Here is a 22373-nt window from a genome sequence, read left to right as displayed (position 1 = left end):
GTACGATTGCTCTAAGGCGGCATATGAGATCTTGTGCCATTTTCTGCCTTGTGCTCTGATGGCAGATTGCTTCTTAAGAGATTGGGGTGACGACACCTCGAACGGAATTAGAAAATGGTCAGAACATGTCAGGGGTGTGGAAGGAAGAATTTTAAGCTTCGTGCAGTTAGAGAAGATTAGATCAAGGGTGTGTCCCGCAACATGTGTAGGACCCCTAACCCCTTGTGTCAGATTCATATTTTGCATGGAGTCTAGGAGGTGGGTGGCACGACTGCAGCCGCTTACATCTACATGATGGTTAAAGTCTCCCAATACCGTAAAGTGAGGATGTTTAAGGGACAGATCTGCGCTAACTGCTAATAGTTCAGAGATGGCAGACTGTGGGGTATTAGGGGGGCTGTAGACCAGGATCCCTGAGAGGACGGCTGTAGTAGTGTCCGAGACGGAGAAATATAGTGCCTCTATGGGCCCTATATTCATGATTTTCCTGGACGTGATCGTCAGGTGAGTCTGTGAGATTACCGCGATTCCGCCTCCCGTCTTGGAGCCTTCGCGACTTATTCCTGTAAGGCGATAGCCCGAGGGCAAGGCAAGGGAAATGTCTGGGTTGGAGGAGTCTTTAATCCATGTCTCAGTCAGGAACAGAAGGTCCCAGGACATGGAAGACAACAGCAGCCAGATGTCATTAGCGTGGCATGGTAAAGAGCGACAATTCAATAATCCCATGGAATAAGTTTTTATGGGAGTGGGTTGACTGACTAATGAGTCATGGGAGTAATTTGTGTGAGGGGAGAAGGAGAAAGGGCAGCTGTTACATTTAAACAGGGGAGGGCTAGACAAAGAGAGGTTGCATTGTGTGGAGGGGGTGCAGATTGTCTTACCTAGATCAATGAGCTGTGATCTTGTCCAGATCTGTCTCTGTGCGGGGTGGGAACCGACAGCATGGCTGGTCCCTGGCCCGGAGCTGGCGCGGACGGGCGCAGACGGGCTTGCCTTAGGCGCGCCTTCGGCGCGCTGACGCTGCGCCCGCTGCACCCGCCCGCTGCGCGTCCGGAAGATGCACATAATTTTATAAGAGATGGAAGACGGCAAGGGGGGGTGTGGCCTCACGAAAGGGACGTGGCCTGAGGGTTCGCCGGTAATGGCGGCAGTGGTGTTTGTTGCTGATCCCGCGGCAGCGCTAAGATCCGCTGCGTGGGCTTGTCAGGAGCGAGCTTGAGCCCTGATTCAGTGCCAGGAATGGAGGTTAGGTGAGTTTAAAATACACAACATAAACAGTGACACTCAAAGTTTAAAATGATTAGCGGTCGTGCTCCCGGCTTCCGCCTCAGGAGGTTAAAGTCTCTAACTGGCGCTAGCAATCAGAGTCCTTTAGATAGTATCGGCGGGGCGTGGCCTCACGAAAGGGGCGTGGCCTGAGGGTTCGCCGGGAATGGCGGCAGTGGTGCTTGTTGCTGATCCCGCGGCAGCGCTAAGATCCGCTGCGTGGGCTTGTCAGGAGCGAGCTTGAGCCCTGATTCAGTGCCAGGAATGGAGGTTAGGTGAGTTTAAAATACACAACATAAACAGTGACACTCAAAGTTTAAAATGATTAGCGGTCGTGCTCCCGGCTTCTGCCTCAGGAGGTTAAAGTCTTTGGGAAGAGGAACCAGAAGTCCAATTTATATACAACATTTAGAATGCTAAATTCTCTCCCCCTCTCTAGTTCTAGTCTCCCTCCAATTCGAGATGGGAGACCAGATACGTTTCCCAAAATCTCCTAATTTCTTCCTTTTCTGTGCATACAGAGAGATCTCTATATTATGCATACCCAGTAATCTGGAAAGCCACTTTTGGAATGAGGGAGCTACGGTATCCTTCCACCCTGCGTAGATTAAGATCCGAAGTACTGCAACGGAAATAAAAACCAAAGCTTCCTCAGCTTTCCCCAGTTTTAGCCTATCATCAGTACCTAATAACATAAGGGTAGGGGATAAACCGATCTTTTGGCCTAACAGCCCCTCCCAAAATTTTTCTACCTCCCTCTGAATTCCTGCCAAAGACCCACAATTAAAAAACATATGGAGCAAATCTGCATGACCAACCTTGCATCTGGGGCAGCTATCGTCTCCCCTTACCCCCCAAGCATATTGCTTAGCGGGCGTATGGTATAGGTTAAACAGAGTTTTATAATGCTGCGCCCTCAAATTAGTGGAGCGGAATATTTTTTTATTCAGAAGGAGGGCCAGATCCAAGTCGACATCTGGATTTCCCAATTTTATGGCCAGAGCAGATTCTGGTTTTTCCAAATCATCTTGAATTTCTCCAATAAGTAAAATATAAATAGCTTTTAGCTTCTTACTCCCTTTGACCAACAGGTCTACAATGGGGAATTCAACTAACGGTGATATCCTTGGTCTTAATGCCTTCAGCCAACATACTAATTTGACATACAACAGCCAATGTTTTGAGGGAATACCGACACTGCGCTGCTGAACTTCAAACCCCAAAATCTCATCTCCCCTCATTATGTCCCCTAATGTCTTAATTCCTAAATCTTTCCATACCTGAAGATTCCTATCAGCTGCCATCTGTGTGAATAAACTGGAATTGTATAAATGAAGATATTGATTTACCTTGAGAATTTTGCAAAACTTTGAAATAGCCCTCCAAACCCCCCATACACCTCCCAATATCTTAAAACGAGCCTTCCTATAATACCTACGGTCAACTTCACACATTAAAAGGCCAACTGCTTTTCTCCCCACTAGTAGCTCATAGATTGAAGGGGGCGTCTGGATATCATTATTTCCTACACTAGGACGTGGCTCTGACTGGAAAAGAATGGACATTTGCATCAATAGGCACGACCAGTGATATAACCTCAGGTTTGGTAAGGCCAGACCACCCCTATCTCTGGAGAGGGACTTAGGATTGGTAGAGCGCCTAACCCTCCCGTACTGCCAGATAAACCTTATAAAGATGGACTCCAGACTTTTAATTACTTTTTCTTCGATTAGAAGAGGTATGGCACGGAACAAATAAAGAATTTTGGGGAACATCGACATTTTTAATACATTGACCCTCCCTATCAGCGAGAGGTGTAATGCATCAATTCTTTTCAAATCTGCTTCTATTGATTTGCTCAGGGGGCCGAAGTTCTCGGCTACTATTTTATCTATTGAAGCATTGATTCTAACCCCTAGATAACTCGCTGAATCCACAAATCTAGTATCCGTTTTGATAATATTTTTAGTACATATTATTTGTGTTTTAGATTCATTTAATAGGTATCCTGAATGTCTACCAAAATCCTTTGCCATTTGTACCAAAACCAGAAGTGCCTGGTGCGGATCCATAGTAGTCACGGCCAAATCATCGGCATAGGCCAAAATCTTAGTTTCGTGCCCATTACATACCACAGGACTGATCGTTGGGCAGCCTAATATCTTCCGAATAAACGGATCAATATAAAGAGAGAAGAGGATTGGGGCGCAAGGTCAACCTTGACGCGTGCCTCCATTTACAGTTATTTTGTCAGAGCTCTCACCCATGACCACCACTCGGGCGACTGGGTTGACATACATCGCCCTGAGTGCTCTTATAAATTTCTCTCCAAATCCCCTCCCCGCTAGAATCCCCCAAAGATAATTCCAGATCACTCGGTCAAAAGCCTTCTCGGCATCAAGCAGGATCATGGCCATCCCGTCCCCCTCCAGTGGACTGGGCATCAAACAGAGCTATTGCCCTCCTAGTATGATCCGTGGTACCATGCCCAGGTACAAACCCATGTTGCCACGGGGAGACGAGGCCGCCAATGATCCTGCCCAGCCTTTTAGCCCAGATCTTAGAATAGAGTTTAGTATCCGCATTAATTAGCGAAATGGGGCGGTACGACCCCGGTTTCTCCCTGGGTTTACCCTTCTTATGGAAGACCACTATATTTGTTTCCCTCCATGAATCCGGGACCACCCCTGTACAAACTATGCCATTAAATAGATCTATTAGAAGTGGAGTGATCTCGGATTCGATACATTTATAGACCTCCAAAGGGATCCCATCTGGGCCCGCGGCCTTACCCGTGGATAATTCCTGCAAGGCTGCAATAATCTCGCTCTCATCAATATCCATCTCCAATTCTTCCCTAGCTATGTTGTCAAGTCGGGGACCGTTGTCTACATACTCTTCGCCCTGATGACCGCCTAAATTTTCCTAGGTATAAAGGCTTTGATAGAAGTTCTTAAAAACCTGTAGGATCTCTTTGGCTTCTGTGTACTCTTTCCCGTTATCTTCTATCCTGGAAATAATATTTTTTACTCTTTCCTGCCTAATTTGTAGTGCCAACATTCTACCGGCTTGTTCGTCAGTTTCATATCGTTTGACCCTAGAAGTTTGATATTCACATATCGCCCTCTGCATTACCAACTTCGGTAATTCCGCTTTAGCTACCAACAATTTCCTTTGGCTCTCAATGCTATCCCCACCTTGTGCTATATCTAAGGTATGTTGCTCCTCTGCGACTAATAGTTCCCTCATTAATCTTTCCACATCGCTCCTATTCTCTCTTCTCAATCTAGCCGCACAACTTATTGATTCGCCTCTTAAGGCTGCCTTAAACGTCTCCCAGACCCCATTTCGTGACGTACTATATCTATTAGCGGCAAAAAATTCCCCCACCCATTTCCTAATATGTTCTACAAACCTTTTATCCACCAATAGCCTCCTTTCGAAAGTCCATCTAGTTCTTATCCTTTCTGACCCATCCAATTCATAAGTTAATACCAGCGGATTATGATCCGATAATAACTTCGGGAGTTTGGTTATTACTACCCTATTTATTTCTGAGGATGACACAAAAAACATAATCCAATTTGGTGTATCTCTGAAAAGGGTTTGAAAAATATGTAAAGCATGAGTTTTGAGGCTCCTTAACCCCCCCATACGTCTAGCAACCCGTGCGAGCTGATAAGAGACTTAACAGCCCTAAAAACTCTTGGCTTCCGTCCTGAATACACTGCATTAGGACCCCAATCCGCTGAGATATTCAGGTCACCACAGAAAATTATGGGGGTTAACCAAGTGGCTAACTCTATTTCAAGAAAATCATAGATCTCAGGATCGTCGTTATTGGATCCGTAAACTACACACAACGTAAAACCCTTTTCCAACTCAACTAAGACCCATCTCCCATTACTGTCCACTTTGATCCGCCTAACCCCTCCAAAAAATGTTCTAACTAAGACTGCAACTCCCCTGTTTATCGAAGATTGCATTGTACAAGTCACTAGCTCATAACCACTCACAGACATGAGGTTCCTTTTAGCCAAAGGGAGGTGGGTTTCTTGCAGACAGAGGACGTCCAATCTATTGTACTTCAGAAAATGGGCCAATTTTTGGCGTTTCCTCCAATCATTCAGCCCGCCAATATTGATTGAGCACACTCTAATATTTGCCATCCTGAGGGTCTGCTTGAGCACCTAGATCTGCCTGAATCCTTGACAGATTGTCAATTACTAAATCCTTACGCTGACTATTAAAACATCCATAATAATCCAAACTGCATCTTTTTCCCCCATTTCCTAGTTTGACCCCCCCCCCTCCGTCCCCACCCCCCCTCTCGCCCTCTGACCCAGCCCCTCCCACTCATTCCTCACCCCCCCACACCACCCCAACGTGGCCCACTCTGTGAAGTGCTCAGACCTAGTCTGTGCATGTGATGGTCTAGCAGAGCTTGCAGTGAGGGCAACCATTTTGAAACTTTAAAGAAAAAACCAGTACCACCACTAGGACCCTTGATCCAATATCAGACAAGTACAACATGCACCGGAAAATAACACTACATAGCATTCGACTACGCCATCTCCTGAAGAAAAATAAAAAAAATTAAAAAAACACCCAGTAAAAGAGTTTAAAGTCTGTTTGCCTAAAGAGTCCTAATACTCCTTTGCTTTAATTTCTGAGGCAAAGAATAAAATCCTGCCATCATTAATTATTTTTAGCTGAGCTGGATTTATCAGGAAGGCTTGGATCTTCTTATCCTGAAAGGGCCTGATCATCTCCCTCAGTCTCCACCTTCGCTCTACAGTCGTATGGCAATAGTCTGGACGGACAAAGAACGAGACCCCTTCACTGGATCTCCTGGCAACTGGTCTCGCTTTTTCTGCGATGGACTGTCTCAAAATAAAGTTTCCAAAAAACACCAATACAGCTCTTGGTTTGTTGCCTTCCCTTGCATTCCTACGGATTTTAAAGGGGGTACGATGGACCCGCTGTATCTCGGTAGTCCAATTCCAACTGGAGAGCTCTGGAAACGCTTGCTCGAAGAGCTTGATGATATAGGCCTTTATATCGGAGCCCTCAGCCCCCTCCGGGATTCCCAGTACCCTCAGGTTGTTCCGGCGGAGCCTATTCTCCATCTCCTCCATTTTCCACTGAAAATCGACCACCTGAGCGCAGTGAGCATTAACCTTATAACAAGCTTCGGCTGCCTCGGTCTCAGTTGTTACAAGTCTCTCTTCCAAATTCGAAACTCTGTCTCCAGTATTAGCACAAACCTTGGAGAGTTTCCTAACCACGCCCTGCATCTTCCTAATCGCACCCTGAGCTTCACGATTATCCTGGCGGGTCTCTTCTCTATGTACAATTATCTCTTGGTGTATTGTCTCCAAGAGCGACAGATGGGTACTATCAACACCAGGACTTCCCTGGAGAGCCAAAACGGAAGATTGATCGCAGCTAAGTCCCGATGTATGTGACTCTGGGCCTGCCTCCTTGCCGCCCCATGAGGCCTTAAGGCTGTTGCCGGCAGATCTAGTTCTGGGTTACTCCCCGAATCTCCCTCTGATTCTGAGTTGGAACTACATTCGTCATCCACGGACCAACCGGCCCCTTCGGACATTGAAAAAAAGCACTCACTAGGATCCTTCTCCTTTTCGCTAGATGGACCTACCAAGTCTGGATCAAACTCGGCGCTCGGGAGTCCCATATCAAGTAGAGCTTCCGATTGAATCTGTGACTGTGCCCCTACATTGGTCATATTAACACCTAACACTGGTTCGCCTGCATCCTCAGTTATTATATTCTGGGGTGACAGCACATTTCCAACCTGGAGCGACTCCTTTATCACCTCCTTCACCCCTGCTTGAGATTGAGGCGCGGGATCGATAGCCACCATTATATCTTTAACCTGGCATGATACAGGGGGGAGTGTCTGGCCAGAGAGTTCATTGACGTTAAACGAGGAAAACCCCTCGATATTACTCCCAGGTTTCAGATCCTCTATTTGACTTCTCGCCACTGGAGAGATACTGCCATCCACCTCTTATCGCCTCCTTCTCCTTCCCCTTCTCCTTACCGGCTTTGGAGAAGATGTCCGCAATTGAGGTGGGTGCCTGGCGAGTCCTTCCCGTATTCTGCTGGCTCTTTTTCGATTTCTCTGTAGGCATTATCCTGCAGATAAATCCTCATTTCCCTCCGTCTCGATCCCGACGTCTTCCCGTAATGCTTTCTTCCTTTGGGATGCCGATTTTAGCCCAGCCGCTATTTTCGGGGCCATCTCTCCTTTTCGTCTCTCACCGAGCCGTTTTAAAAGACCCAAGCCGCTGCACCCTCAGCTGTCACCCCTTGTAACGTCCTGGCTTTCTCGGGGTTGGGACAAACAGACGACGGACCAGAGAAATGGAGGTTTAAGGATGATTTAATAAACAGATAAACAACTACAGACAACAAAGAATACCGGTACTGGAATCACCAGTTAAAGTACGATACCCATTCACAGCTCGTCTAACCGTCCTCCGCATGCACACCGGACCCGGTATGCTCCAACGGAGGGCACAGTGCTAAGCAGTGGCCGACAATGCCACTCGACCGCTGTGAAGGGTAGTTCCAAGGTTGTGGAATCTACGGGGGGCACGTGGGAGTCACCCGGCCGGGCTCTCTACCACCTGGGAACAGCCGCTCTACCAGTATCCCCCAGAGCACTGCCACAACACAAAGACGCTGGGAACACCTCCTAGTGTGCGTCTCTTGTATCCGGGTTTAAGTGATGATACCCAAGGTGGCGCAGAGAATGGATGGGAGCAGCCGCTCTACCTATCCCAGTTCTCCTATGAGTGTCGATGGCTAAGACCCGGAAACACCTCCTGGATAACGTCTTAGCTATAAGCGTGTGTTTACCCAAGGAACGAGGGTTGGGAGCTTCGGCTCGCACCAACCTCGTTTTCTCCAAATTGTCAGGCCGTTGGGAGCTTCGGCTCTACCAACGGGACTTGTGCCCAATGACGTTGAATACGGCTCTCAGAACGGGACAGGACACGGGCAGGAAGCACACGCCAGCACCTCTCCTCCGCTCCTTAGAATGTTCCTTCCGCCACTCAACTCACCAACGGGTCCGTGTACCTCAACCAGGTACTCCTGCAAAGATCAGAATATCCGACGCCGAGTCCCAGTGATCTTCTCCTTAAGTAGTACTCTCGGCGTTGTATAACCATGACTCTTGAGTTGCATAACATGAAAACTAGGCGTTCCCCTTGGTGTTATGCAACCAGAACTCTTGAGTTGCATAACATGAAAACTAGGCGTTACCCTTGGTGTTATGTAACCAGAACTCTTGAGTTGCATAAGGCAATTGTTGCCGGAGGGCACTCTGGGAGTTGTAGTCCACTCTCCTCCAAGCGCACCAGGTTCACGGAAGTGGCATCGTGGGAGGGAATCCATGTGCGGGAGGGGATTCCTGACACCCCTCCAAGTATAGTGACAGTCCGCTCTGCTCGCCCTAGGCTCAGCTCTGCTCCACTTTCCCCGAATCCGCACCACTCCGCCTGGACTCCGCCCTTCTGTATCCGAGCGAAGGAGCTGAGAACGCGAGCACCGCTACCCGGGCGAGCCGACGAACAAAGCTATGTGAGGTGGGCACTATCAGTAACAGCATCCTACTGGAGGGGGTGAGATTCCAAACGTCTAGAAATCCTAATCCGTGCACATTAATTTCCCATCGGTCTCATCTCCCCTGCCCTCACTGCTTCGCTGCACCGGCCGCTACGCAGCCGCCATCTTGCTTCTCGATTCCAGAACTTTCCACGAGTTCCAAGAGATTTATGTGTAGACTCCACTGAGAAAGTGGTACAAAAGGGGGTGGTGATGGACGGAGCATCAGAACCAATCAAACACTCACACCCAGTCAACAGATCTGGGTTTGATCCATCACCGTTCTTTAGCCCACTCTGCCACCCCAGTTCAGACATGGCCATATGCAAATCAGTCTGACCCTGTGCCTCATGGGAACAGTCCAGCCCGAACTGCCAAGCCATGCCTTCCCTGGACCGGAAACAAGCTTCCTAGGACCGGTTTCTGGCATTTCAGCCGCCTTCAGCCAGGCTTGCTTGAATCCAGTGGCAAAGTGAGCAAGGGACTCACGTCTGAGCATACCCTGCCAACTTATGGCAAACAAAGCGGTACAAAAGGGGGTGGTGATGGACGGAGCATCAGAACCAATCAAACACTCACACCCAGTCAACAGATCTGGGTTTGATCCATCACCGTTCTTTAGCCCACTCTGCCACCCCAGTTCAGACATGGCCCTATGCAAATCAGTCTGACCCTGTGCCTCATGGGAAGAGTCCAGGCCGAACTGCCAAGCCATGCCTTCCCTGGACCGGAAACAAGCTTCCTAGGACCGGTTTCTGGCATTTCAGCCGTCTTCAGCCAGGCTTGCTTGAATCCAGTGGCAAAGTGAGCAAGGGACTCACGTCTGAGCATACCCTGCCAACTTATGGTGAACAAAGCAAAACCAAAGGAAATGATGGACGGAGTGTTGAACATTGCAAGCACTCACCCCCAGTCAACTGATCTGGGTTTAATCCACCACCGTTCTTTAGCCCACTCTGCCACCCCAGTTCAGACATGGCCATATGCAAATCAGTCTGACCCTGTGCCTCATGGGAACAGTCCAGCCCGAACTGCCAAGCCATGTCTTCCCTGGACCGGAAACAAGCTTCCTAGGACCGGTTTCTGGCCGTTCAACTCCGAGGGAATTTGTGCAGCCCCAAACAAGCTGTCTTCGTCCGAATCATCATCGTCATCTAAGAGATGAGTTTGTAATAAGGCTTGAACCCTACTAGGAGAAGTTAAAGAGAGTGGCAGTCTCTCTCGTTGAAATTTTGACTGGGAAACTAGTTTTCCTGGTCTAGACTTTGGTGTCGTCGACGAGGTCGTCCTCTGTACACATACCGTCGTCGATGCAACGTCGATGGGCATTGCTATACATGGCCCAGACGGAACTGGCATAGATGACAACACCATCGTCGACAACTTATCTCTCGTCGTCGGGGCCGTCGACGATGCAAGGGGGGAAATCGCCGAGGAGAGAGTCATCGACGGTAGACTTGTCGACGCAGGCACCACCATAGACGAAGCACTCGTCGTCATCTTCGTCGTCGGGATGTTCGTCATCGGAATCTTCATCGACGATGACTTTCTGTATATCTATATCATCGACAACAAAGGACCCTGACTTGTCGATGAAGACGTCGTTGACGATGAAAATGACGTAGACGAGACTGAAACCATGGCGACGGCTGTCGTCGATGAAGTTACCACGACAACAGTCAGTGAAGGTCTTGTCGTCGTCGGTACGGCTGTCGATGAGCTGTCCGTCGACGGGGCTGAGGAAGGCTTCTTAAAAGCATGTTTTACCTTCACAGGAGGATTAGGAGGATCTGAAGCTGATTTCTGGAAAGATATTTTGACGGAAATCGAACTCTGATGTGAAGGAGACGCCCTGGAAGGCATATCTTGTTTTTTAGTAGCCTCTGAAGACTTTTTGTGTGTCTTCTTTGGAGGTTGCTGCGAGGAGTAACCTGGAGAGACTTCCAGTGGTCTTTTTTGAGGCGTCTTTGAGTAGGATCTTGAGGAACCTTCGCTCTCCTCAGAAGATACATGGTCCTCCCTGTCTTTAAGCCTCTGTAGACATAATCTCAGCCTCCCCTCACGGTCCTTTAAAGTCTTTGACGAAAAGGTGCGACATACCTTACAGTCCTTTGGTTTGTGATCAGGATAAAGGCAGTCTTTATGGGGGTCAACGATGTGCAGTCTTTTTCTTTCTGCAGGTACCACAGGGCCTAAGAAGGCCTTCTTTTAGGTGTGTCTGACATGGAAAAAAATCAATGGATTTCACCCAGTCAAAGGAATTATAGGTTAAAATATCTTGAATCCATGAGAAAACCTGAAGACAAGGATATTTCAAAGTTATGAGGAAAAAAGCTGAGCAGAGCTCAGTGGAGACTCCCTAGCATGACATACAGTAGAAAATCTGAGGGACTGGAGCTCCTTTCAGGAGGGTCCTAGAGGGTGGTTTCAGCTGGTTGTTTTCTTAAGTTTGGTCCTTTTTAAATGAGAGAGAGACAGAGAGAGAGAGTCAGTCAGTCCATTGAAAAAACAAAGTTTAAAGGGACATTATAGATGTGTCAAAACCTCAGTTGAAACATACCGTTTTAAATGTCCCAAACCACTGAAATTCGCCAGTTACAGAAATCTTTACATTTCTACTCTAATTCTATTTGAATATAAAGTAACTTATTAAACGGCAGTGAATGTTTGACATTCAACCACCTCTGAACCCTCCTCAACCCGACTACCGTACATCAGTTTCATAGGCAATCAAATAAGACCATGTTAGAAACTCCAATTCAAAGGTTCATCAAGCATAGTGTGCTCCACAGAGTGCTCCAAATATTAAATTTAGCAGTCCTCTTTTTCTGCTTATAAGTTCAAACCAATAGCAGCAAACTCCAACTTAGCCCTCCCTCTTTTCCAATCACAATTCACAAAAGAATGGCAGTTACTTGCTACCTAAATTACTTTCCTACCTAACTAGCAGTAACCAATAACGAAGCTAGGACTATAAAAGCCTTTTTTTTTTCCTCGTCACACTACATACTCTTCCATAACACTTCTCATTCTGCTGAAGACTTCTCTGTGTTGCACTAGGATATCAGCATCATGGTTCACATATGGATTGTGGGCCACTGATTTGTCTTTTGGGCTCGTGAGTATGCCAAAACCTGCGTCATTGACAAAGATCTAGTGTTTCCCAAAGTGGAATTTACTTAGATTGGCCACAAAGAGATAACATGGCCTAAACTACCAACTAGGGTAGAAATCATTTTAAATTGTCAACACCTTGATGCCATGACTGTGCACTGATTTGGCACACTTTCTGAGCAATGTTTTAACATTTTACCAAATTTGGTGTACCTCTATTCAACCATTTTTTCTGTATTGGAAATTTTCCTATGAGAATTAACATGGGAAATCAATGTTTTGGGTGCTCTCCCCACTTGCCTGATCGGCACAAAACTTTCTTTGGAGGAGCCGAGGTGGATGAATTTCTTTTTGGAAAGTATCATGCCGATTTGACAAACAACGCCAAAGTTATTAGCAAAACAAAAAAAATCTTCAGATGGAAACACTGACCAAACTATAACTACAGAGTGCCATAGGTGATATAGGTAGCTATATAAAGTATTCCAGGGACCCTACAGGCAGCGGGGAATTATTCTAACATTTATGACTGTAAATCACTATCCTACAATGCTGAATCTGCTAAACACTCTATGGATTCGAAGAGTGAGCCGACATATCTCCCCATGAAGGATGGAGGTTAAAGTACCTCACAAATCTTCCTTCACACTTGATGGCTTTCCATATCTGGAAAAACTAAGGATGAATGTCAGGAAGAGTTCCATTTACTGTACAATCAGGAGAAAGATCCTGAGACGGAAAAAATGCATCAGACTCGAGCACTGTATTTCCTTCATTGCTTTTTTTTTGCTATGTTTACTGGAGGCAGGAGCCAGGAAGTCTATGGTAGGATCTAGAACAACAAAATAGAACTAAAGATCAAGGTGAAGTTTGGGAATGCAGGCTTTTAAACATCAACAGTTCTTATTGGGATGGAGATGTAATAGGAATATTTACTCAGGCACCCAACTGCATCAATAACTCCGAAGGTAATCAGGTCGCCAAAGTGAAGAGTCTTTGAATAAAGAGAACATGGAAAATAAATATTGTTGTGCATTTCCATGTCCGCTGTGCATCTTTTAACTGTGGACAAATGTGTACAAGGTATTGGAGAAGTGTGTCTTGGAAATGTTGGAGACCAAAGTCTTTCCGAGCTTTACCTTCTCTTTTCCTAAGGTCAGCTCATATCTGGTAAACCAGGTCTGGGATGACAACCTGGACCACATGGAGCATCAGCAAGCAACTACCTAAAGTCTGCTTGTATGGGTGCAAGAGAATATCCTGTTCTTGAGGGTGCTCTGCATCATTAGTCGATTCTTCCACTTTCTCTGGATGGTCAGAGGGACCTTGACCACTAGTTTTCTGGCTGTGACAAATATCTCAATGTCAAAACTGCCACATTGTTGAGTGTTAGTGAATAAATAAGTTACTTACCTGTAACTGCCGTTATCCAGTATTGGTATATTTCATAGATTCACATGCTTGAATCATTCACTGTCATCAAAGTGGGAGTCCCACGATATTAAAAATAAAGTAGTATGAAAAACTTCCATAGCATTAGATCATGAATTTAATAGCCTATCTACCTCCTTTTAAAAAAAGGACCAAACTTTAGATACAACCAATCAGTAGGTCGCACCCTCTAGAACCTTCCCAAGAGAGGCTGAATCCCTCAGATTTTCTAGTACAAGTGTGAATAGGTAATACCGAAGTATAAAGGGAGCCTCTCGTGGGAGGAGGATGGGTTGCATGTGAATCGATGAATGATACCAATACTGGATAACTGTAGTTACAGGTAAGTAACCTATTTCTTATCCAGTTTTGGGGTATCTTTCATAGATTCACTTGCTTGAATCAGAATAGCAAGCAGTATTAAGGCAACTGTAAGTACCCTTAGCGGATGGTGGGTAACATTAACATCACATGAAAATATAAAAACAAATGCATATCTCTTTGGAATATACTAATGTATAAACATATGTATTTAAAATGTATAGATACACAGAATAAACATTCCTATTAATAGTATTGAATAAGTTAAATTTTTTAAATAGTCAATTAAGATCCTACAATGCAGAATCTGCTATACACTCCATGAATTTGAAACACAGGTCATTTTTAAACATAAATAAACTCCTCTAGTGAAAGAGGCTCACCTTATTGGAATGAATGGCGTAACACCGCATGTCCTACAGCTGCATCACCACGCTATGCTGATTCCAGGCAGTAATGCTGCATGATTGTGTGGGTGCTTTTCCATGTTGCAGCTCTGCAGATTTTTTCCAGTGGAATGCCTGCAAACATAGCAGCCGAGATGGAGACTGCTCTTGTGGAATGCGCTCTAACATTCCTTGCCAAAGGTTTGCCTGTTTTGTCATGGCAAAATTGTATTGTAGCTGTGATCCATCTGGCAATGGTCGCCTTAGTAACTATAGTGCCTTTACGACCTTGCCCATAAGCTAGGAAAAGTTGGTAAATCCTGCGGATATTCTTAGTCCTTTGTAGGTAGAATTTAAGACACTACTTGATTTCTAGAGTATGCAGAGTCTGTTCTGCTGGAGTGGCCGGATTGGGAAAGAAAGTTCTGAGAATAACAGGTTTGTTTAGGTGGAATTGTGACAGAACCTTGGGGATGAATTTAGGACTCGTTCTGAGGACCAGAAAGTCATTAGCAAAATGTAGAAAAGGGTCTTGATAGTAAATGGCTGTATTTCACTTTCTGTCCTGGTGGATGTTAGAGCGAGGAGAAGAGCAACCTTGCACTTTAGAAATTTGATGTCTGCCCTATAGATGGAGAGCTTCATTGGTTGTGATAGAACTACATTGAGATGGCCCTCCGAAAGAGGAGCTCTCACGGGAGGAAAGGTTCGGAAGAGGCCTTTCATGAATTGCTTACGATTTTGGTGGAACAAAGGTGAGCGTCTGTATCGAGATATGGCAGAGAGATGAACCTTCACCGATGAGTAGACCAGGCCTGATTTTGCCAGGGAGAGTAGGTATGGTAGGATTTGCTCTGGAGTAGAGAGGTATGCATGCAAATTGTTTTGATGGCACCAATGACAGAATCACCTCCATTTTAATCTGTATGTCTTGTTGGTGCTTTTTGCTGGAAACCTGACAAATATATTTTTACATTCCTGTGTAATGTTCAGGTCCCGAAACTCATTGAACTTAGGAGCCACACATGCAATTAAGGAGATGCTAGCTCCGGGTGACATATCTGGCCCCAGTTCATCGTTAGTAGAGTTGGCGACAGTAGAAGGCTGATGGACTTGGCTTCTGAGAGGAGGAGAAGCTCTGAAAACCAGTGCTGCCTGGTCTATGTGTGGGCTATCCGAAGTAGACAACAGCATCCCGCTTTCATTTTGGTGGGTACTTCGGGAATCAATGGGATGGGGGGAAAAGGTGTAGGCATATATCCCAGATCATCGCATTGAAAGGGCATTCCCCCGTGATCCTGGGAGAGGGAATCTGCTGGCGTAGAACCGGCATTTGGTATTGTTGTTCATTGCAAACAGGTCCAACGCCGGTTTCCCCTATCGTGAGAATACCATGTCCAGTTGAACCCGGTTTAGCTCCCACTCGTGGCAACTGTCCTTTGTCCTGCTGAGGGCATCTGCTAGCGTGTTTTGAAGCCCAGGGACAAACTCGGCTTTCATGCTCTGTTAACCAATTGCAAACCTCTAGTGCCTCCTGAGATGAGAGTTCCTGCTTGTACATGTAGAACATGCCTGTGGTGTTGATCCAGCTATCCGAGGGAGGAAAGCCTGAAGGGAGAGGAATATGGACTTGAGTTCTAACCTGTTGATGTGCTTTACTCATTGGGATGAGGACAATTTCCCTTGAATCTCGAGATCTTGCAAATGGCCTCCCCAACTCTCTATAGAGGCATCTGTGGTGATGATAAAGTCTGGAACCAAAGGTCAAAAAGAGAGGCCTTGTGAAAGATGGGACCTTAGGCTTCACAATTTGAATGCCTCTCTCATGTGTGGACTGAGAGAGATCACATCTGCAAAAGATCCCCCTGCTTGAATCTATTGCAATTAAAGCTCCTCATGTGAAGACGAGCTAGAGAAACTAAGTTGATTGCGGAAGAAAGCATGCCTTGGAGCAACTACTTCTCACTGAAGCGCACTGCTTTTTTGTTAAGTTTCATGCCATACTTTGCAACCATTCCTGTCTTTCTCAGGAGAGGAAGGCTTTGCTCTGAATTGTGTCTTGCTCCAATCCCAGGAATGTCATTGTTTGACTGGGAATGACTGAACTTCCGTTGGTTTATAGAAAGGCCCAGCTTGTGGAAAAGTGTTATGCAGGCTTACGTTGCATTGGCAGTTTGTAGAGATGTCAGAGTTTTAAGAGCCAGTCGTCTAACTATGGGAATACTTGATGACCTTGGTTCATGGAGCGGATTTCAGGACGAAGGGAAGGACCCTGAATTGATAATGGGTACCAACTACTGTAAATCTGAGGTACTTCCGGTTCTTGGGGTGGGTAGGAACATGGAAATAGGCATCTTCCAGATCCAGGGATATCATGCAGTATCCACTGTTCAGGCGCTGAAGAATATAGGTGTATGAGATCTAAAGTAGGTCACCACTCCCCTTATTTCTTGCATATCAGGAAGAAAAGGGAGTAAAAACGTTTTCTCTTTGCGCCACAGGAACTTCTACTATTTCTCCCTTGATGTGCGTAATTTTTGCTTCCTGATTTAATACGTGAAGACGAGGGGGGTGCGATCCCCTGGACAGAGTGTTTGGTGGCCATTGTAAAAACTCAAGAGTGTGGCCATAGGCTATTAAATCCAGTACCCATCTGTCCGTTGTGCTGTTCCGCCACTGTTTGATGTGACAAAGTTTGAAGGGAGGGGCAGAAGCTGGTTCCTGACTGAAACCACTGTTAGTGACCTGAGTTGCGGCCCTGGGATGGTGGCTTCCTGTGAGAGCCCTGTCTGGAGAAACCAGCTTTAGTTGGTTGCTGATATGTTGGTTTCTGGTAACCTTGTCAATATTGCATCTGGTAGGTCTGGTACTGCTGGGTGCGTTGGTAGGCACCTCTATATCTTTTAAAAATCCTGTCCAAGTGCTCCTCGAAAGGGTACCTTATGACATTGCATGATCCCCAGCGACTTGGCCATATCTGTGTCTGTTTTAATGGCCAACTAGGAGTCATCAATATGTTTCTTAAACAAAGTGTCGCCATCATATGCCATGCCCAGAATTTTAGATTGTACCTCCGGTTGAAATGAGGTTTCTCTAAGCCATCCCTCGCGCCTTAAAACCGATGCACCGGCTAGTTGTCTAAAGCTTGTGGTGGTTATGTCCATGGTGCAGTCAATAACTTTAGCAGCTGTATGTTCGCCTTCTACTAGTATGCTGTCTGCTTCCTGCCTTTTATCCTCTGGGATTAGATCCAACATGGCCCCAATATCCGACCACATCTGCTGGTCATGACAGGCCTAGAACGGCCATGGTGTTAGCAGCTCGCACAGTTATCGCCAACAAGCGCTTTCCGATAGTATCCCAGTGGCATCCCTCCATCTCCGGCGGGGATGTGATGGGGTTGAAGGATTCTTTAACCTCCTCTGTGCAGCGTGAGAAATTACAGAGTCCGGTTTGAGGTGTCCTATTAGGCATGCAGGGGAATCCTCTGGTGCTCTATATTTTTTGTCTATCTGAGGTAAGTTAGGCACCACTGTGGCTGGCGGCTTCATAACTTTAAGACACTCTTGCCAGATATGATCGATAATAGGGATGGAACATTCTGACTTCATTTGTTTGTTCTTTAAAGTCATAGAGGAAGCAGACTGACTACTTCACTAGGATAGGTAGGTGAAATTTGGAAGCAGCTCTATCCATCAAGTTATGAAAAACTCTGATATCCTCCGGAGGAGAGTCAGAAGAATGATATGGAGGTAGCTATGGTGTGGGTATAATATATTTGTCCCATTCATCCATAGGTGGTGGAGGGTCCTGAATGCAGCCCTCTTCCGCGTCATCCTCAGAAGAGGATGGATCATCCCCAGGAGGAGCTGGTATAATAGGATGAGGCATCAACCTGGCAGTGGAAGGAGGAGGCAATATTGGCATAGACGGCACCATAGGTGGGGGTGATGGTGCGGCAGTATGTTACTCTTGCGATTGCAGGAATCTATTCCTGTAATCTGTCAACATGGCTTGTAAATCCTGGATCAAGGAGGGCGATAGATGCGGAGATTCTTGTCAAGGACGGTCTACAAAATACCTGTGATGGTGCTATTGTTTAGGAGGAACCGGGTAGTAATGCTGATAATATTGTTCCTCATCATAATAGTCTTCGTCCCCCTCCTGGCATTTTATGTTCACCTCAGAGGGACTATGAGCTGTCAGAAAAGGATCGTTCTCGTCCATTTCTTCTGTGTCGAGCAAGTGACTAGAGAGCAAAGATGAAACCTGGAAGCCCTCATCAATGACATCGTTGACGATGTTTGCACCATTGACAGGTGTTGAGCTGACGGATCCGTCATCGACCGGGTCGTCGGCGACTATTTCTTCGTCAACAGTGGTGTCGTCGCCGACGAGGTCTTTATCGATGGTATTGATGTCGTTGACCAAATGGGGGCAGAAATGGCCGCCGTGGATGACGTTGGCGCCGTTGACGGTCTCGATGACGAGACAGTCATCATTGTCATCGATGTTTGTGGCGTCGACGGTGATACCGAGACCAAGATGGATTTTTGAGAGGATTTATGCCTTGACAAGCCTGAAGAAGAGACAGACTCCTGCTTTCCCTAAGAAGTTGTGGAATGCAATGGCAAGGCTGGCTCTGAGGAGATTTTAGTATGTTTCTCCTTTTTAAAAGCCTCTTTAGTCTGATTGGAGGTTTTTCAAAAAACCTTTTTGCCTTCCTCAGACTTACCATCAGGCGACCTGGACCTCTTGTGAGACTTGGAAGAGTTGTGACTCTCTTCATCAGAAGATGTTCTTTGCGTCTTCATAAGCCACAAAAGTAGCCTGCCTTCCCTGCCCCTCAAGGTCTTGGATGAGAAAGTGCGGCATATTTTGCACTGATTTCCCTCATGCTGTGGATAGAGGACTTGCAGGGACAAAATAGTCCTTTCTTGTCAGACATAGTAGATTTCCAGTTGAAAAACTGTATATACGTAGAAAAACTCCCTTCACACACAACGTGGTGAAAATCTGTGGGATTCAGCCTCTTTTGGGAAGGTTCTAGAGGGTGCTAACTACTGATTGGTTGTATCCAAAGTTTGGTCCTTTTTTTAAATAGAGGTATATAGGCAAATATATTTAAACAAATTATTTATTTCAAAAGTAATAGTGCTATAGCATGTTTTTATTTTGTTCGACTTGTAAAATAAATATATAAAATTACTTGCAATCGTAGTAATCATAAAATTATTTTGACTATTTTTCTGAATGTTAATAAATTTTTTAACAAGAAGACTCGACTCGAAAAAACTAGAATATCGATGAAGCCCCAAAGAGTCACAGACAATGAAAGGTATTAAAGGAAGAAACTGTTTCAGTGTCTGCCGGAGCATGTTTTGTTGAAATAGTTGTAGTTTTGTTATTTCAAATTGAAAGTGTGTTGACAATTAAAAGAAGACACATTTTAAGTGTTTCTGAAATACTGCATGTGGACTGGGGCTTTTCAAAGAGTTCATGAATCTGTAGAGGATCCCTACTCAGGGATGATCTGAGTGCTATATGGAAGGTGATTAGCACAATACAGGATAAAACTGGGTAATTGTGTGACATGTCCTAGATGGTATGAAGTCCTTCAAGTTTTCAAGGGGGGGATAAGAGGAAGATACGATAGTCTTACCCACGTGGGAGTACTGCCTAGTTTAGAGAAGGAGGGGAACCCGGGGGGAGATGAATGGATAGCAGCTAGAGGAAGAGTAGCCCTGCGCCCTCTTCACTAAAATGTGTCTGTTTACTATTACTTGTGTGGTAGCTACTTTTTGTGTGCAATAAAGTACTTTTTCTTTACAAAATAAAGAACTGGGTTGGACAATCAGTTATTGCACTGCTGGGTGATAGCTGAGATCTGAGCTTAAGCACACCTACACTACCTCCCTGAGAAATCTGTGACCCCTCACCACCACTGCCATTGAGTCAAGTGATGAAGGGGTTGTACTTGGCCCAGTTTGGGGAGTCGCAGTAGGATGGGCCCTGGGACATCAGAAGCAAACCACCCTAACCCACACAGTTGACGCACAACAGCCTCTGCTTGCCATGTGCCCCAACAGAACAGGTCTGACAACACTCCTTTGAAAATAATAATATTTCAGGTAGATTATCTGTTTCTCTTGGAGATTCTTCTTACACAATTCCTTGCCCTTTTAGGGCCATCCCACATTCTGTTGGCTGGGGTTTGTACGAGAGGAAGATGCACGTGTAGGAGGTGACAGGTACAGCATTATATATGTTCACTTTTGGGTATGTGTGGTGTGGTGCTGCATTTGATTGTAATCAGGGACAGTGGCATTTCAGGGTACCAACCTGACGTCTTGAGAGATATAGCAATATCTAAGACCTGCTTTGCATAAAGAGTATCTTTCAGGGACACTGTTATATCTGTTCTCTTTAGGTTCTTGAATATACCTTTAATTTTGATATCCAAGAATCAATCGTTTTCCATATACCATATATTCTTTATTCCTCAAGATAAAATATTTTGCATAGTTAGATCCAGATGCCTTTCAGGTAACTGAAGTCATAAAGTAATATACAGCAGTGTTCAACTTCAAAATGGTCAGAAATGATTCTTAATGTACCTGATGCTGCAGAGATCTGTACTGGCTTGTTGTACTGTGCTAGGAACTGGTCCGGAGTGAGCCATTCTTTGGACGCACACAGGTAGCTAACAGTGGCCTCTCTCAGTAACAGCTGAGGTGCTACATCATGGAGGTTTTCGCCTGGCCCTTTACTGCCAATCTGTGAAAAATAAGCATTGGCGGCTATAAAACGGGTTATAGTATATCATGAGATGTGGAAAAGCACTGGCCGAGAGACTACATGCGAGAGAAGCAGCAAAGAACCCTAGCACGTCAACTGTGAGTTAATATAGGCTTACCGAGTTTTTCAATGTGCCTCTTGTTAAATATTGCCTCATTTTCGGCGGATTTTAACTATGTGTTTATACTTTTTTGTACTTTACTTTATGTGAAGCACAGAGATTTGTTTTGGACAGTGCAGCAAGACCCCTCCCTGATATGGGGACGGATCTTGCTTGTCTGTGAAAGTTAAATGAATGAATAAATGAATTAATTAGTTAACTGAATATTAAATTGCATGTGTTTACCCCGTTTGGGTGTTCCTAGCACTACTAGAGAGGACAAGTATAGTGATTCAGGCTGAATAGGTTCGTCTTTTATTGCGAATTTCAAACATTTCAACCGATCTGGTTCGGAGCAAATGGGCAAGGGCAGGCAGTGCCAGCCACATCAATTCTAAAAAGGAATATGCTACTTACCAGTATGCATCTGTTCTTGGCATGTAGAGCTGCAGATCTACACACTTTTGCATAGATCGCCATCTGGTGTTGGGCCCGGATGTTTGCAGTTTGTTTTTCCTCTTGGAAAGTCTTTGGAAGTCACGAGGTCGGTGACTCCTCCTTTGGATGGTATTGCGCATGGGCTTCGGCTCCATCCTCAGATTGTTTTTCGCCAGCAGGGAAAGATGGAGCGTAGTAATAACAGTGAAGAAACCCATGTGTGTATCTAAATAAGATAAACTGGAACAGATACAGGTAGCCGGGGAGGCGGGTGGGCGTGTATAGATCTGCAGCTCTACATGCCAAGAACAGATGCATACTGGTAAGTAGCATATTCCGTTCGAGGCATATGAGCTGCAGATTACACACTTTTGCATTGACTATATAGCAGTTCCCAACCTTAGCGGCGACCACCGGTATCTGTTGCAGTGGTTTGAAATAATGTTTTGAGTACAGCCTGGCCCACACTAGCTTGTTGCTTAGTTTGCACATCTACACAATAGTGTTTGGTGAAAGTGTGCGGTGTTGACCATGTAGCTGCTTTGCAGATATCATCTAATGGGATGTTCCCTAAAAATGCCATGGAAGCCCCTATCTTTCGTGTAGAATGGGCTTTAGGGGGAATGGATAGTGTTCGTTTTGCTTTGTGGTAGCAAATCTGAATGCATTTTACAATCCACCTAGCTATCCCTGATTTTGAGATGGGGTTGCCCTTGTGTGGTGAAGAGAAAGAGACAAACAGTTGTTTGGTCTTGCAGAAAGGTTGTGTTCTCTCGATGTAGTAGAGTAAAGCTCGTTTGACATCTAGCGTGTGCAGAGCCCTTTCTGCAACGGTTTGTGGTTGCGAGAAAAATACTGGTAGTTCTACAGATGGTAAGTGC

At 45.6% G+C, this 22373-nt stretch overlaps 1 protein-coding gene across 1 annotated transcript in view; it reads right to left on the bottom strand.

The window, feature by feature from the left end:
• LOC146796750 (testis-expressed protein 47-like) overlaps positions 1 to 22373 on the bottom strand; it is a 177897-nt gene that overhangs the window by 5020 nt on the left and 150504 nt on the right. The window contains exon 6 of the mRNA XM_085630233.1: positions 20774 to 20933. Coding sequence (XP_085486359.1) covers positions 20774 to 20933 — 160 coding nt within the window. The remainder of the gene's footprint in view (positions 1 to 20773; positions 20934 to 22373) is intronic.

Source organism: Triturus cristatus, chromosome 10 (genome assembly GCF_964204655.1).
Source record: "Triturus cristatus chromosome 10, aTriCri1.1, whole genome shotgun sequence".
NCBI classification, from domain to species: domain Eukaryota; kingdom Metazoa; phylum Chordata; class Amphibia; order Caudata; family Salamandridae; genus Triturus; species Triturus cristatus.
This window is presented reverse-complemented; position numbering and strand designations above follow the sequence as displayed.